We start from the raw sequence: 17,254 nt of genomic DNA, 5'->3' as shown, positions 1-17,254 counted from the left end.
ATCAACTTTAAAATTCTTCTTCATACTTTTAAAGCCATCCACAACCTTGCCCCTCCTTACCTGTCTGACCTCCTTCACACTGCCACCTCCACCCGCTCCCTCAGATCCTCCTCTTCCATCCATCTAACTGTTCCCTCTGCCCGGCTTACCACCATGGGGAGAAGAGCTTTCAGCCGCTCTGCTCCCAAACTCTGGAACTCACTCCCACCTGACATCCGAAACATTGACTCCTTCCCTCAGTTCAAATCCTCTCTCAAAACCCACCTTTTCAGGATTGCATTCTCACTGTAGTTGCCATGCTGTTTTTACTTGCACTTTTAATTTGAATTGTTTTGTTATTTGTTTGCTCCTGTTTTAAATTGTAAAGTGTCCTTGAGTGACATGAAAGGCGCTGTGAAATAAAATGTATTATTATTATTATTATTATTAATGTGGAGCACATCCTCATCATGCCTTTCATAACAAATCAGCTTGCATAATAATACACAACTCGCTGGTTGTGTAATGAAGTGACCCGATCATCTATGGATTTCGTGCACCAAAGAGGGGATTTGAAAACCAAAAGCATCAGTGATGCTGCTGCTGTGCTGTGTCGGTAGCAATATTGGGATTTAGTCACTTCTCCATCCTACATCTTTTGGAAGGATGTCAGGACAGAGATTGTGTGACCAAAAATGGACATGCCGCCGGATTTGAGTACTGCTCGCAATACATAGACTAAAAATGATTACATCATGACTCATGCGTAACAGATTTCTAGGTAGTAGATGCAGAAAAAGGGGGAAAAACATGTTTGTCCCAGAATTAAGACTTGATTGAGAGCACCCACAGCACTAAGTTTGCTTTAGATAATTCTCAGTTCAAGTTGAAAATATCTGCAAACATCTTGATGTAGAATGTGAGTAAGAATTTAGGTTTATTATCTCTTCATGAACAAATGTGTCGAAAAAATCAAATGGATCAAAATGGAATCAGAGCAAATGACTGCTGGTTTCTTTCTGTTCATACACAGTTTGGATCAGAGCTGTGATAACAGCTTGTGCAAATCTAACCAAGTTTATAATGGAAAAAACAAAAATCTCTCAAATTTACAGCTCTTCTCCCACCGTGATACAAAAGGCCTTTTGACGGGTTGTGTGAGGGGGAGAGAGGGTTGTCCACTAACCCAAATGTTGGTGGTTTGATCCCCAGCTCCTCCAATCAGCATTACGACGTGTCCTCAGGTAAGATACTGAACCCCGAGTTTCCCTTGGTGCCTGTGTAATAGAAATGGCGGTGTGAATAGACACTGAATGATCGCATGAATGGATGAATGCAATTTGTACTGTAGCACTTTAATTGGTCGATGAGACAGGAAATGTAAATACAGCCCATTTACCACTTAACAGAGGACGTGTGGTGGTTTGTCTCCAACACTGTGTCAAACTGACCCCAAGGCAGCACGGCTGACATTCATCACCTTGGCTGAGAGAATTCAGGGTCGTGGACGGGGACAGTGAACCCAGACAAACAGACGCTACAGCCCGAAAAAACTGGGCACAACTACGGACGCATTGCCAGATGGGGTGAGAGGGCTTATAGTACCAATTAATACAAGTGAAGCTGTTCTCTCTGTGAACACACAGACACAATAACTAACCACACATCTGCCAACAACTAACCACACATCTGCCAACAACTAAACACACATCTGCCAACAACTAAACACACATCTGTCAAAGTCCACGGCAAAAGCTGTGCCAACGTTGACAGGTTCCTAATTTTGTATTTTTTTTTTGTGTTGTCCATAACTGCTGTTGAGTGTAGACAGGCAACATCAGGATAAGAGAGGACAAAGGATTCACAATGTTGAATTTATTTCCTTTGTGCATTAAAGCACGTGGATTGTCAGCGTGGGCGTCTGCAGAGGGGATGTCTTTTAAACTGTACATGACACACAGGGACTGATGGACCCAAAGGAAGAATCACATGATGTAATGCATGGTTGCGCCGCCCCTGCTCTGATCCTTCCCTGATCCCTCTAACATCCAGCATCGACCTTTATTTATTAATCCACCGTAATCTCTCTCCCGGTCGCTCCCAGACTCAGTTGGCCTGTGGGCCCAGCGGCTTGTTGTCGTGCACGTAATAAGAACTGCGGTTTTCGACCTTTCATGATCATCTGTCAACATTGATGACCCTCCCGCTACGTCTATCTTTTTTGTTTCCGGATTTTCATTTGTGTTTTCCAAATGTCCTCATAATCCTTCTGAGAAGTGGCGGATGCCTCTTGAGTATCTCCTGCTGGACCGCCTGCTCTGGAGGAGTTAATAGGCCCAACAGTTTATCAAAGTCATCCAGTCTTTCTCCATTCACGTGATGTTTGAATTTAACAGTCAGACACGAGGAGAATAATATCCTCTCTAAGTTGCTCCAGCTTCATCTGGTGAAATTCACCCTCCAAAGTTAAGCTTTCAGTTTTTACTACAAATTGTTCCAGTCATTTTGAATCTATTGTTTTTTTCCCAGCCAGGTTTCAGAACTAAAATATATTGATAATAACAATATTAATTTGTTCCTGCACACGATAAATGTACCAGTAAGCATAACTAGCATATTTTAAAAGCATATATTTTTATTATTAGTATGATTCTTATTCTTATTATTGAAGTCACATGGAAGTAAATTTGACTTTTTTTAATATAAATTCTACACAATGAGGTGAAATTATGCTCTGGTGTTGCAGACCAATCAGATCGCAGCTGGAACGGAAGCCGGAAGAGGACCTTCTTCCACAGAAGTGCGTTTCACTGTAGCACCTCCTCCGTCATCCGGGTGAAACCTGTCCAGCGGCTCGTTTGACTTCCTGAGTTCAAGTCCAGCTAAAGTATGAACAGTTCCCTCAATCACACACTGACACGTTCACACTGTCGTCTTTAATACAGTCAAGTGAATTCAATGTGTGCTGGTAGAAGCTAACGAGGGCCAACTGGCTAGCTGAGCTGTTAGCATGCTCCTGCAGCTGTCACAGCTGTGGGTGGAGATCACGTCAGAGGGTTTGAAATATCAGAGCAGCTTTATGAATTTAATACAACATTAAACTTCAGGTTGAACTGTCTGTGTCATTAGAGACACAGGAGTCCACTCAGTGTGAATCTGATCAGACTGGTGATTATTGTCTTTGCAGGTTTTCTGTCCATAAACAACAACAACAAGTGAGGTGTTCGTTTAGTTTGAGAGACACAGATTTGAACCAGTTAAAAAGAGCCAGTCTGTTTATTAGCCCTTAGTGTACAGTTGTATTAACAATGCATTAAGCAGAAATAAAGTGAATGCAGGTTGATCCACTTTGTTTGACATCAAGCCCTAAAACGAAATGAAAAACTATTAAATTACAGCTGAAACATGTCCAACATAAATCTGATGTGCAGGTTTATTCATTGGAATTCAGTGGTTTATTAAACCTACTGCAATTTGTAATTATTTGTATTTTATCCACACAGGTCTCCTCCGATGCTGACTGGAAGAAATCTCACTCGGACATTTGTATCGCTCTCCTACAGAAGCCTCAGTGCCGACCGGAGCTTGGTCTCACGCTCTGCTCTCTGCTCTTCTGCCTCCACAGTTTCATCCATCCGTCCATCTCTCCCTTCACCTTCTCCCAGTCGCCGCTTCCTGACAAACCGTCAAACCTTGGTCCCCCTGCTCCCCTCCGCCCACTGCCTCTGTCACTCGACTCACTGTTCGGGCCTGATGGAGCTCAAGGAGGTTCTGCAGGTGCTGGAGCAGCTCGCTCCTCTGTCCCTGGCTGAGTCGTGGGACAACGTCGGCCTGTTGGTGGAGCCGAGCAAACCTCGGCCTGTCAAAACTGTCCTGCTGACCAACGACCTCACAGACGCCGTCATGGAAGAAGCAGAGGCCATGAGCTGCGACCTCATGATCTCATATCACCCTCCGTTGTTTCGGCCAATCAAGCGTCTAGTTCAGAAAGAGTGGAAGCAGCGGTTGGCCGTGCGGGCGGTCGAGGCCGGGATGGCGATCTTCTCCCCTCACACATCGTGGGACAGCGTTAAAGGAGGCATAAACGACTGGCTGGTCGGGGGACTTGGTAAGACGTCACTCTGAATGGAAAATGTGTCACATACACTTTGCTTATGCTTCTTGCATATTTAACGAAGGCTCAAGCTAAAATGTTGTGACACATGACACTGGTCCACTATCCTGAGTGATTGCTTTCCACCTCTGATGTTTGCCTGTGATTCTCAGGTAGCGGCCAGGTGTCCGTGCTGAGTCAGTCCTTCGGTGGCGCCTCCCACACTCACAAACTGGAATTCATGGTCAGGAGCCAAGAGGAGCTCGACACCGTCATGGAGGAACTGAAGGCTTGTGATGGTGGAACAGCGCTACAGCATTCAGTGAACAGGTCGTGTTTCATGACACATGACCCTCTGACTTTAGTGCAGACGATTTCCAAAACGTGCAGCAAGTTAAGATTGATTGTCTTAATCAATCCCTTTTTTTGATTACCTTCAAAAGTCCCAGCTGAATCTACTTTTCTCCATCAAAGTTGTGAAAACTGTCGAGAAAAATGTGGTCCTGTGAGATTTAGGCATCAGTTTTAGTGATGAACCGGCCACAGCCAGTGTTTTCACAACAGCCAGTGTGTTGGTTTATTATTCTGGGTTTGATTTTCTTGCCACTTTGCATTTTGAGAGTCAACTTTCACACCTTGGATATCAAAGCTTCCACCGGCTTCATTAGCATAGGTTGATGGCAAGACAGCCACAGAAAAAGGCTAAATACAAATAACAATGAATTCTCCTTAATGAACTATTTTTGGCAAGTTTGAATGATGACAACAAGTTGAAAAGAAGAGAAACTAACCACAGTGATGATGTATTTATCCTCCACACAGACCAGAAAACAGTGGGATCCACGTCGGTGTAACCTGCAGTGAGTCAGCGCTGACCCTCAGTGTCCACGCTCTGTTAAAACACACAACTCCCAGCCAGTCCCTGAGCATCCTGAAGCTAGAGAAGGTATTATTATTATAAGGTTAAAAAGTTGTTTGTTACATGTCACAAAGCAGCTGTTTATAGTAGGATTTACTGATTATCGTTTTTTCATGCATCACTCCCTGCAGCCTCCTATTCCAGGCCATGGCCCAGGGCGACTCAGTGTTTTGGTCCAGCCAGTAACGGTTGCAACAGCCATCCAGAAGATGAAGTCTCACCTGGGCTTGAGTCACCTCCGTCTGGCTTTGGGATGGGGGCAGACACTGGGTAATGAACCTCACACCTCGTCCTGTTCCTTAAACTTTAAAATATTCACACTTTCTAATAAATCTATGAAAAGAGGTTTACCAGATTTTCCTTTTTCAGAGTCCTCCGTGTGCACCGTGGCTGTGTGCGCTGGATCAGGAATCTCAGTGCTGAGTGGGGTCAAAGCCGACCTTCATATCACAGGTACAGGTTTCAAACGAAAATGTAATATTCCTGCTGATTAAATACCAGATATCACAGCAATGAATATCCATTTCTCAGGCGAGATGGCCCACCACGAGGTGCTGGACACTGTGGCGAAGGGAACCAGCGTCATCCTCAGCGATCACAGCAACAGCGAGCGCGGCTACCTGACAGTGTTCAGGGAGAAGCTGGCTGTGCGTCTCCCTGAGAGTGTCACGGTGGTGGTGTCCAAGGCCGACCGGGATCCCCTGGAGGTGGTCTGACCGCATCTTAAACATCTGCTGGGTAAATCGGAGATGTTGGGATCAGAGTCAGCGTTTCTTTGGCCGAGGCAGATAGAATGTGTGTGTGAAATGATTGCATAAAAAAAACTCTTTGGCTTTGCTCTTTGTGTGAAGTTTGTATCTCTGTAAACAAACTGTGCCTCCTTTCACGATGGAAAGTGCTTCCTTGGTACATGTAGTTTGCCATGTATTTATAGCAGGGTCCTAATAAATTGGGCCCTGGTTGATCCCCAAAATGAACTGAGGCTTGTAATCTGTAATCTGAATGCATGCGGTTTATACGGATTAATTCACAGTCAACACACTCGCCGGTGGGGTGAGAGAATCTCAGCATTCACACGTTTTCCCTAAAAGTGTTTGCATCCTGCTCCCAGTTGGGGACAGGGTAATCCTCATGGGATTAAAAACCTTGTTGTTTCATCATATACATGATTGAGGAAATCAGACAATCTCCCGGTTTGTGCTTCTTCAAATAAAATCAGAAAATGAGAATAAGAAATCAAGTGTTTTCTGTAGATTGACCTGAAAGCTCAGTGAGCAAATAGAGGAGGACATCAAAGCACTTAGCGGGAACACGTCAAAGAGCAAAACCTGTGGAAATGATGAATGCACTGCAAACAGCACACACTGACCTGATGGTTTAAAGAAACAACACGTAACAATCCTCATTATGGCCTGTTACAGAGTCTGGTGGCTGCAGTGCCAGTGACACACCTGTTAGTTCGTAAAAACATTAAGAGACGTCGCACCCGCCCCGCTGCAGCCATCAAGGTAATGACCTCTTTCTCTCGGTGTGGCGTTCACACCTCCACTTCCCCTCCGTCCCCGCTCGCTTTTATCTCTCACCAGCACACACTCACACAAATGGAGAAGGAAAACAACAACTAGAACAACATTTTCACTTCACTCATGTGAGGTCACTCCAGCTGTCACTTGGATATCGGCAAGAATGTCCACGAGCAGGTAGATTAGGGGGGAGTTTGTCAGTTTGAGAGTTTTCTATCAGCAGCAGACACAATTTATAGGAAATCCTCTACACACAGAGATGAATCTAAACACTTTATCCAGCTGATCACTGAAGTTGCAAAAAGCTCCAGTCATGATGTAACGGTAATCCTCAGCTCGAGAGCCTTTAGGGTCCGAGGGCACGTCCTCCTGAAAGCAGCAGATCAATGCACATATTAAAGTCTTATGAGGATTTGTTCAATTGAGTTGTCACTTCTAGGAATTCTAGTTAGAACGATTAAGGCTGAAAATAAACTTGCTGACCACAGATAAAAACTTGAATGAGACTCACAAGGCCCAACAGTCCCATTAACTCAGTGAAATCAGTGAAAATGTCAAAAAACGCCCTATCCTGCAAAAGCATATCCTGCCTCTACCCCCTGCTCCAGATTCGCACCAACATTTAATTGGTCCTTCCACAAAGTTTCATGGTCGTAATATATTCGTGCATATATTTATATATATAACAATTACCTCACAAACTAACATACAACCAACCAACAAACTGACATAACCTCCATGAGCTGTTTAACACATTGTATCTGTATACAATGCTCCTTTCTACTTCAACTACAATTCTTATACATGTTCATGCACCAGTGTTAATAATAATCCACTTACATAAATTATAATACAAGATGCATGACTTCTGGTTGTCAGGAAGTTATCTTACATTGAGGTATGGCTGATTTTACTTTAAGTGAAGGGTTTGACTACCAGCCGCTGCTCATAGTGATTTGTATGAACAGTGTTGAATTGATTAGTGTTAGTAGATGAAGTGTTTTAGAAAATCCTCGGCCAGATTCAGCTTTGATACTGAGCTGCAGCCTCAATTCAAACCTACATATAAACCTCCAGACGCCCGTGTTTTTGTAGAGGCCAAACTGCAAAGTGTCTTCCTCCTCCGGCTTCATTCAAGGCCCGACTCCCTGCAGAGAAGAACTAACGGGCGGACTGCTGAGAGGAAGAGCCCTGTCATCAAGTCATCAAGCAGCCACAGGGGAGCTGCCACTAAACCACTGGATTTATGTGGAAGGACAAGAGCCGTTTGAAACACGAGCTGCAGCTGCAAGAAATGTTACAAGTGTCAACACCACAGTGTCAAAATAATCAGGTAGATAGATGGATAGATAGATAGATAGATAGATAGATAGATAGATAGATAGATAGATAGACAGATGGATAGATAGATAGATACATAGATACATAGATACATAGATAGATAGATAGATAGATAGATAGATAGATGGATGGATGGATGGATGGATGGATGGATGGATGGATGGATGGATGGATGGATGGAGGGAGGGATAAATACATGCTCATCTGCAGAATATCTACGAAAAACTGCTTTGTATTATTCAATCCATCCATAGAGTATTTTTTATCTATAACATTATATTCAACTTAGGTAAATGTGTTTGTGTTACCATGTGTATACAGGTTGGTTTATGTGTAAAGAAATGAAGTGAGACGCATGTGTCTTTTCAAGTGCTAAATAAACATTCAGAACTATAACTTATCATTATTAAAAACTACTTAAATAACTAGTGAGTGAAAGGCACTATATTTGCCCTGCAATGCAGCGAAATTGAAAATAGTAAAGTACCTTCAACTAAAACAGTTTTTGAGTAAAGCTACTCATTCCACCTCTAATGACCTGAAACAACAAATCACAACACCGATTCTTTCAGAAACTAAAGTAACACTTGGCCCAGTGTTGTTTGTTTTAGTGGAGTGGGGACATAAGGGAAGATGGAGAGACAAATGAAAATGGAGCCATTTGGCCTAATGTGTGAAGCCCCACACACCTATTTAACAGAGCAACAGACGCCACTGAGGGCATTTGGAGCAAAGGACGTTAGAGAGACAGGAACAGACACAGAGCCAGGACAGCAGTGCTTCTTTTCAAGAAGAGGTCTCCGGGACAGCAGAGGACTGATACCGCTTCAGGCAGCTGAGGTCGATCTGAAAGAAGACCCAACTGAAATGTCAGTTTGGAGCTGGTGAAGAGGACAAGTTCTAAGTGACAGACGCAGACCAGGAGGATGCTGAGCGTGGAGATGTACCCCGGGTTGACTCTGGGACCTCAGAGGATCGGAGACTGCTTCTACAGAGGTGAGAGGGACAATGCTTGACAAATACAAATTAATTTATACTTTTTCCCAGAAATGTTTGAATGTTTATCTGATTTTTAAATTATTTACCAAAAACATTTTTAGTTTAAAGCACTGCATCTGTTATGGAAGCTGCAGTGGGTGTCATGCAGATGATCTGAGGCCGAAGCCTGAGTTGGAGCAAACATTTTTATACCTCAATAAATAAAAACATTTCACCTTTGTGATGGATTTAATACACAAAAAGCACTATATCTATGTTTTTCAGTGGATTCAGATTCACTGTTATTTTGTGATTTGATTGATTGTGTTGTGTTCTTAGCTGTTATCCTTTTCCTATAATACGACAAAATTAATGATATGTCAAGAGTGTAAACAGACTGAATGGCTGCGGCAAAGAAGTCACACTACGAAAAACAGGGTTTGATATCATTAAAATCTTATTATTATAGCTTTATAATATATAAATCTGAATTTCCTCAGACCGGGAAGCTCCAGCCCACATGTCGCTATTTCCTCCCGCCTGTGACATGGTCCCCAAAGCCCTGCCCCCGAGGCTGCTGGCCCCTCCCCCTGTGAGCGAGCCTGCGACCAAAACCCCAAAAGACGACGTGAGGATGGAGCTGGAGAACTCGTCTCTATGGAAGCAGTTCAGCTCCGTGGGCACAGAGATGATCATCACAAAGAAGGGCCGGTGAGAGAATACTGCAATACTGCATGTGTACCACCACTGTGACCTTTGACCTCTGGCTTCACTCTCAAGCTCCTGCACCTTTGTTTTTATCCTCATGTTTTATTCTCCGACACTAACCAGACAACAGACAAACATAAACACGTTTTTCATTTTTATTTTTCCTAGACGGATGTTTCCCGGCTTGAGGATGAAGCTGTCGGGCCTGAATCCATCCCTACGTTACATCCTCCTCCTGGACATCGTCCCTCTGGACAACTCCCGCTACCGCTTCCAAGGTGGCGGCTGGCAGGCTATCGGGGGGGCAGAGGCCAGGCTACCAGACCGGGTGTTCATTCATCCGGACTCCCCCGCCACGGGCGCTCACTGGCAGGGCCGCACCATCTCCTTCCACTACTGCAAGCTCACCAACAACACACTGGACTCACAGGGACATGTAAGTTTACTGCAGACTCAGAAACACAGCGTAAAAAAAAACCTTCACCGAGAACTTTGAGCAAATCTCTCTTCCTCTGTTTCCAGATCATCCTCCACTCGCTGCATCGCTACCAGCCCAGAGTTCATGTGATCGAAGCCAGAGACGTGCTGAGGTGGGGGGGAGGGCAGCACTCCTTCGTTTTCCCCGAGACCCAGTTTCTCACGGTCACCGCCTACCAGAACAACAAGGTAGCAGAACACAACCTTTACACTGCATATTCAAGATCAGGCCAAGACATAGAACGGGATAACAGAGTGTTTACATCCATCAAGACCTAAATTTACCAAATATGTATTTAATTTGGACCTGGTGCCCATGAGCCCAAGCAGCAGAGCCCGGATGATTATTTTTCAAATCAATAGTACACTCTGTAAAATGCAAAGCTAAGAAAATAAGAGAATATAAACCAAAGTACTTTTTGATTGTTGTTTCCAGATCACAGAGCTGAAGATCAGAGCCAACCCCTTCGCAAAGGGCTTCAGAGAGGACGGCATGAACAGCAAAAAGTAAATACAGACACAGACACACAAACACACACATGCTTAGTCACACAAATGATTTAAAGAAACTAAACTACAATTTTTTTCTTCTGCAGACAAAGAGATGCAAGACAGAAGCGCAAAATATCTGACTTGACGGAACCTTTGGATATCGGTGAGTGCAGACCCGCACCATTACCACATCATTACTTTGACTAGTATGATTAATGTCACTTATACCTAACTGCTCCTGACACACCTCCACCTCTGTCTCCCTCAGTCAACTGTGATCCATGCGACTCTGACGAGCTTTTGCCGCTGCCCACCTCCTCCACCACCGCCGCAGACCTGCAGGCCCTGGCTCTGGCCTCTCTGCCCCAGCTGACTGACCCCTCCTGTGGGTACAGACCACAGGAGGCTTCCTATCAGGACACGCTGGTCCCAGAGCAGCCGCTGGACCTCGGCCAGGCGTTCATGGCCTCCCATATGTCTGACATCGGCATCTCCATGGCCAATGGGATGCAGGACGCACCGGGGAGGGATGTGACGAATAGTATAAATGAAAGGTGTGTGTGATATAAATATATATATATATATACATTTATTACTAATATTATTATTATGGATTAAATGTGTAAAATTTACTGCATCTCATTAAACTTTTACTTCTATTTCTCCTCCACAGATCAGACGCTATGGGTGAACCAGCTTACACCTCCAACTTCACTCCTGCTCAGGCCAACTCCTCCTCGTTCCCTTCAGCTCCTCTTTCTCACTCCTCCTCCTTCTCCTCCCTCCCCATCCCCGACCCCTTGGCCACATCTGCTCCACAGCCCTCCATCCCTCCCTTCGACTATCCCTCAATCCTCTCCTCCTCACCCACGCTCCACTCCTCCTCCTCCTCCTCCCCCGTCTCCACCACTCCGTCCCTGCAGCAGACCACCTTCACCTTCCCCACTCCACCTCCTTCCAACTCCTCCTCCCCACAGCCGCTCCTCTCCTCCTCCTCTCCCTCCGCCAACACCTACCACACCATCCCAGAGACGATCGGCCCCCACACACCCACAGACGCCTCCTTCCCCGCCCCATCTTCTGTGTGTCAGTCTGGCCTGCAGCACCAAATATCAACCCATCCTGTGCTCACCCAGACCAGTCAGCCACTGCAGGGTGAAGGTATCCCCAGTGGAAATAATTCACCCAGCGATCAAAGCCCAGCAGCATTTATTTATCCCAATATCCTGCCCACAAATCCTGATCCGGTTCCAATTGCTGCTCAGCCTCTCTTCAACTACAACCAACCCCCGGCTCCCACTCTGCCGTGCCCCCTACCCTCCCACGGCGGTGCCACATCTTTTGCCTTCCCCTCCGTCCCCCATCACATGCAAAACCTCTCATTTTCAAATGTGTCAACCGGCCAGGCCCATCCCGGCCTGCATCTCCAAAATCTGAGCTACCAAGCCCCAGCCCCCTCCCTCGCTGCAGCCTTCCCTCCCTCCTCCTTCTCGTATCCACCATCCTCCCTCCCTCACCCTCCTTTCCAACCTTCCTCTTCCTTCCAGCAGTCCTCTCAACCCAGCTATCCTCAAAACTTTCCCAACGCTCATGCGTCCGCCTGCGCATCCTCGTACCCTTCGGTTGACATAGGCTCCATGCCTCAGTTCAACCCCTCTGCCCCGTATCGCCCAGAGATGGTACTGCACCACCCGTCTCTTCTCCCTCAGCTGGATCCATCTCTTCCCTCCTCCACTCCTCCTCCTGCGCTCTACCCACCCTTTCCGTCCTACCCCATGCGGCTGTATCAGGACCCTCACTCATCCCTCTCCATCCCTCTCAGGCATCTGTACAGACAACACCAGCATGGCCACGCCCACCCCCAGGGGTCCTACCTGGACATGGGTGCAAGACCGGTGTTTTGAAACGCAGCAATGTTTATGTTGACAAAATGTTTTGGCCTTATAGCGCTTTTAGGGGTTTTAGCAATGTGTAGCATTAGAGAATGTGTGTGTATGTGTGTGTTTGTGTGTGTGTGAGAGAGAGAGAGTTGATGAATTGATCAGAATCTGTAAATAGATGTTGAAGATTTTCTTTTAAAATATCCATTCCACAGGGAAAATAAAATTGTTTTTTTGTCACAGTTTTGTCACTGAGTTCTTATTATGTAATTCGTATTTTATAAAAACCTTTTAAAAAGTCTGACACCTCCCCTTGGAAAAAGCTTAAAAGCTGCCACCTCACCTCAACTTAACTGAATAAACAATTGAGCATATATAGGCTAATATTGCTGGTTGATACAAAATCGATAGAAAACAAAAAAAAAACCTCCAAACAACAGTATCTCCGAATGATTTCTTCCAATAAAGGCAAATTTAAATAAAATCCTAGCCTCCCTCGGCGAAGGTGACAATAGATTATGTGAGATTCTGATGCTTTGGGGTCGGTTGGGTTCAAAGTGACACAGCACTTGTGGCTTGGTCCCAAGGCTCAATGTCATGTTTACACAATTTTGGAAAACGGTCACTCATTAACCTGCTGGTTGGGAAAAAGATGATGAATTTGACTGGTTCTCTTGAAAAACAAGCGTCCACAGATGACGTCTCGCCATTTAGGTCCAACGCTTGAGTGCAGGACGGTGAGCTCTGCTGATTTCCGTCTGCTTTCTGTCTGATACGCTGGATTATTCATTTTTATTACTCAAGCCAGGTTCGGCTGGAGGGAACAGCTTCCTAAATTACACCAGAGGTAGATTTACACACACACTTCAAACCATCCAGACACACGTGCTCCTCTCAGGATGATGATACGCCCTCCTCTGCGCCCATCACTCCCTCGCCTCCTGCAGCTGAGGGCGATGGGCACCGCGGCCACCCGGACGGTGGCTGCCAGGCAGCACGACCTGCCCTCGGCCGCTCTGGCCTTCCAGGATCCCTGTGCCTTCGAGGTGAAGAGTTGGGGGGAGCTGCTGCGTGCTCTGGGGGTCTTCCGCCTCTGCTCCATCCCAGTGCTGGTGAACAACTGTGGGAAGGTGAGAAGACATCTGTCACTCATCATGATTGATAAGTGCAAGAAAATAATCTGAAGGAGAGTTGGAGGAGTGTTGTCAAGGCTCTGAGGACTCCTTGTTGAGACAGTTGATACTTGAGTGCATATTGTTTGCATCTGTAATGCACAAAATAAAGCATCTTTGTCCTTTTCTTCTTCCTCTTGTCGTTCTCTCTTAGCTTATGTCCACAGCACGCACTATCCTGGGGACAAAGGGCTTCTCCTTGCTGATGCGACCCACCGTGTACGCTCAGTTTGTGGCTGGAGAGAGTGAGACAGAGATCTCTCAGTCCATGGAGAAGATGAAGCTGCTGGGACTGAGGCCCATGCTGGCCGTGCCCATCGAGGAGGATCTTGGAGAAAGCACCGGGTTCGACTCATTTTCATATCTTAAACTGAGACACTTCAGAAAAGAAAGCAAACATTTCAGAAAAGTGCTGATAAAACCAACGGTAAAAAACCTGGAGTCTGATGATGAAGGTTTTCGCTACAGGCTCCTCTGCATGTAACCTTCCATTAACTTTTGTTGATATAAAGTGAGTATGAGACGTGTGCTTACCGGTTAAACTTAAATTTATTAAAATCTCTTATTTCAGATAATTCAATAAGTGAAACCAGGCCATGATGGAATAACAAATAGATTCTCAGTTCCCAGTGAGGAAACACTCTGGTCTGGTGGTTGCCTGTTTTCAGTGTTGTCAAATATTAACATGTTGTATCATAGCTCCACTAGCAATACACACAGACACACTCACACACACGTGACCTGTTTTCTTACCTCCAGGGAGAAGAGATATGACGGCAACATGGAGGCCATGCTGGAATGTGTGAGGATGTCACACGGCAACACCTGGAGCCAAGACCCGATGATGCAGCTGAAGATGACAGCTCTGCTCAGCCCGGATCTGTGTGTAAGGCTCTGTTTCACACCTCATCACCACTCGTCACCTTGTTAACTCCCTGTCCAGGTTTAATTGAAACAGATAGAACTGTAGCTATTTTTTCCGAGGATATCTTTATGCAAGAAAAGTGGGAAAAAAACTGTTAATGTCCATTTTCAGTTGATATTGTATTTTTAGATCCTATAGATGACATTTCTTTATAACCCTGACACATCTGAGCCAAACAGAACCCCCACCCTTCAAATATGTGGGAAAAAAAGATAAGAATACACGTTTCAGTTCAAGGCTGTAGCTCTTGAACGCCCCCCCCCCCCCCCCCCCCCCCAGCAGTAATGACGAGTGTCTACTCCCTTTTTACAGTGTAGACGTGTCTGTTTACTGACTGTGTTGAATCTGTGCTTGTATCAAGGTGAAACTCACAACCCTCATCGCACAACAACCGTATGACCTGAGTCTGCTTGTGAGGGCCATGGATGGAGAGGTATGTGTATACACACACACACACACACACATTTACTAAGTACTGTGATGTTGATCCCTTGTCAGCCAATCAGCTTCCCTGGGTTGGATGAAAGGGAAGTCGCCCACTTCCTGTGTGGTCTGCGGAGACTCAACAAAATAGCAGAGGTACAGTTGTGAAGACTCATGGGAAATTTGTTTTGATATCATCACATCATTTAAAAGAAATAATGTATTTTTTATTATTTTTGCATCTGTTGTGTCTGTTGCTTCCTCAGGAGAGTGTCAACAAAGTGCGAGTCCTGGTGGATGCTGAGTACACCTACATGAACCCCGCCCTCTCGCTTGTCACCATGGCCATGATGAAGAAGTTTAACAAAGACAGCGCCTGGATTTGGAACACGTATCAGTGTTATCTGAAGGCAAATCAATTTATCCACCATCAATATATCTCATTTGAATTTTGACAGCACCTATTGTGGTATTTTCCTGAAGAGGAGACATCACCAAATACTCCCTCTCTCCGTTGTGTCCTCCAGGAGTCCAGGTCCCTCCTGTTAGAAGCTCTGTCTCTGTCCCAGAGCGAGGGTTTCTGTCTTGGGGTCAAGCTGGTGAGAGGAGCCTACATGGACAAGGAGAGGAAACTGGCAGAGAAAGAAGGTCGACAGGACCCAGTCCATCAGTGCTGGGAGGACACCAACGACAGGTGGGTGGGGGCCGGGGCCATTACTGTGCATAAAACCAGGCAGATGCATCCTAGGCATTAAAGGTTCATTGTGTGGGATATAGTGTCATCTAGTGGTGAAGTTGTCTGTTGCGCCTTCAGATGTCATAAAAACTCAAAAGGTCTTTTGTTTGTGCAGTTTGAGCTACCGTAAAAAACATGCCGGCCTCCATAGAGAGGACCCACTCCTGATGTAAATATAAAGTATTTAAATATAAAGGCTCCATTAAAGGGTAAAGAGAGCAGGACCTTTTTGAACGGTTTCTGACAGTGAACTTGACCAGTACACATTTCATCTGTTGTGTCTGCAGTTATAACGGCTCGCTGGATGTCATGCTGAACGCCATATCCCAGAAACCCGAGCGCCACAGGATCATCGTCGCCACCCACAACGAGGAGTCCGTGAGACGAGCCGCCCAACGGTCAGAACACGTTATATAACATAGTGTGTTCCATAATGAAGATAGATGACATGACTGCTCCCCAAAAATGAAGCCATGCAGTACCTCAGGCCCCCCCATCGTGGGTGATGATGTAATTGTTTTGTTTCGTCTTCAGGATGGAAGAGTTGGAGATAAACAAAGGTGGAGGTTCAGTGTGTTTCGGCCAGCTGCTGGGAATGTGTGACCACGTCTCCCTCACACTCGGTGGGCTGCTGATTATTTATATTATCTGTATAAGAGTCATTGTGCTTATCCACAGGACTGAACCTGCAGACAAATACTCATTCCTACATTGATGAACATGTTCACGTTTCATGTCTCTCTCTCCTCTTCCCTCCAGCTAAGGAGGGTTATGCCATTTACAAGTCAGTGCCATACGGCTCAGTGGACGACACACTGCCCTACCTGGTGCGTCGGGCTGAGGAGAATCGCACTGTGTTGCAGGGAATCCGCAAAGAGAGGGACCTACTGAGGCAAGAGGTGTGGAGGAGGCTGCGTCGGAGACATGTTAAATAGGTATGAAAGCTGTGAGGGGAAGGCTAATGTAGATCTGATCTGAATTACAAAGCATTAACTCATTCTTTGGCAGCGCAGCAGTAAATGTGATTTAATTTTCCATTTAATAAAAAAGGCAATTAACCTAAACTGCTTTGACAGTGTTGGTTGAAAAGGGTTGGTGTGGAGTTTAAAAAAAATATATAATTACGATAAAAGGTTTTAACTGGTTTTCAGAGGATTAAACTTCTGAGCTAATTAGTAACCAGAGAACACGACGGTTGTCAGACAGTGACAGAGTCACACTGGCTTAGGAGACTTTTTTTTTTGAAAAGGTGATACTTAACAAGGCGAAACTTAAAAAAAATAAATACTAGAAGGTCGGGCTGGATATATACTGTACAAGTTACAGGGATTCAAAGTATTTTAGCTTTTATAACTGATGATGAATCAACTTTTCTGATGCAGATAAAAAAAGTTTAGACACTTTGTTAAAGCCTGATGAATAAAATGTTCACTAACACTCATGGGAAATATTTCACTGTCATCTGTTTGATAGAAACTGTTTTAAAAGCAGAGTGAACACATGAAGTCTGGAACAATTCAACTGATGAATAAAAACATCTATTTGTCACTTTGTTGTAAACTCTTTTGTCTGCATGAGGATCCTGTTGATCAATGACTGGTTTTCTAC

The 17,254-nt window shown here is 45.2% G+C and overlaps 3 protein-coding genes across 4 annotated transcripts; all 3 read left to right on the top strand.

The window, feature by feature from the left end:
- Positions 1 to 2,736: 2,736 nt before the first annotated feature.
- nif3l1 (NIF3 NGG1 interacting factor 3-like 1 (S. cerevisiae)) lies at positions 2,737 to 5,968 on the top strand. 2 transcript variants are annotated; one of them, XM_062378449.1, is made up of 7 exons: positions 2,737 to 2,866; positions 3,605 to 4,087; positions 4,246 to 4,402; positions 4,895 to 5,018; positions 5,123 to 5,261; positions 5,361 to 5,444; positions 5,523 to 5,968. In XM_062378449.1, exons 2-7 carry the CDS (start codon positions 3,733 to 3,735, stop codon positions 5,705 to 5,707), a joined length of 1,044 nt encoding a protein of 347 aa, XP_062234433.1. In that variant the 5' UTR covers positions 2,737 to 2,866; positions 3,605 to 3,732; the 3' UTR covers positions 5,708 to 5,968. The 2 variants fall into 2 exon arrangements, with proteins under 2 accessions (XP_062234433.1, XP_062234432.1); XM_062378448.1 differs by having other exon boundaries at positions 2,755 to 2,866; positions 3,483 to 4,087.
- A 2,813-nt stretch (positions 5,969 to 8,781) lies between these two features.
- tbx6 (T-box transcription factor 6) lies at positions 8,782 to 12,600 on the top strand. The gene is made up of 8 exons (XM_062378434.1): positions 8,782 to 8,851; positions 9,334 to 9,544; positions 9,710 to 9,977; positions 10,064 to 10,207; positions 10,455 to 10,525; positions 10,615 to 10,673; positions 10,779 to 11,064; positions 11,184 to 12,600. The coding sequence occupies exons 1-8, from the start codon at positions 8,782 to 8,784 to the stop codon at positions 12,412 to 12,414; spliced, it is 2,340 nt and encodes a 779-aa protein (XP_062234418.1). The 3' UTR covers positions 12,415 to 12,600.
- Positions 12,601 to 13,036: 436 nt separating this feature from the next.
- On the top strand, positions 13,037 to 17,194 carry prodh2 (proline dehydrogenase 2). The gene is made up of 10 exons (XM_062378929.1): positions 13,037 to 13,520; positions 13,717 to 13,907; positions 14,322 to 14,448; positions 14,849 to 14,920; positions 14,986 to 15,066; positions 15,177 to 15,320; positions 15,438 to 15,604; positions 15,934 to 16,044; positions 16,181 to 16,269; positions 16,406 to 17,194. Exons 1-10 carry the CDS (start codon positions 13,290 to 13,292, stop codon positions 16,579 to 16,581), a joined length of 1,389 nt encoding a protein of 462 aa, XP_062234913.1. The 5' UTR covers positions 13,037 to 13,289; the 3' UTR covers positions 16,582 to 17,194.
- The last annotated feature ends 60 nt before the right edge of the window (positions 17,195 to 17,254 follow it).

Source organism: Platichthys flesus, chromosome 20 (assembly GCF_949316205.1).
Source record: "Platichthys flesus chromosome 20, fPlaFle2.1, whole genome shotgun sequence".
NCBI lineage: Eukaryota > Metazoa > Chordata > Actinopteri > Pleuronectiformes > Pleuronectidae > Platichthys > Platichthys flesus.
The sequence above is the reverse complement of the archived record's forward strand: the minus strand, read 5'-3'. Positions and strand labels throughout refer to the sequence as shown.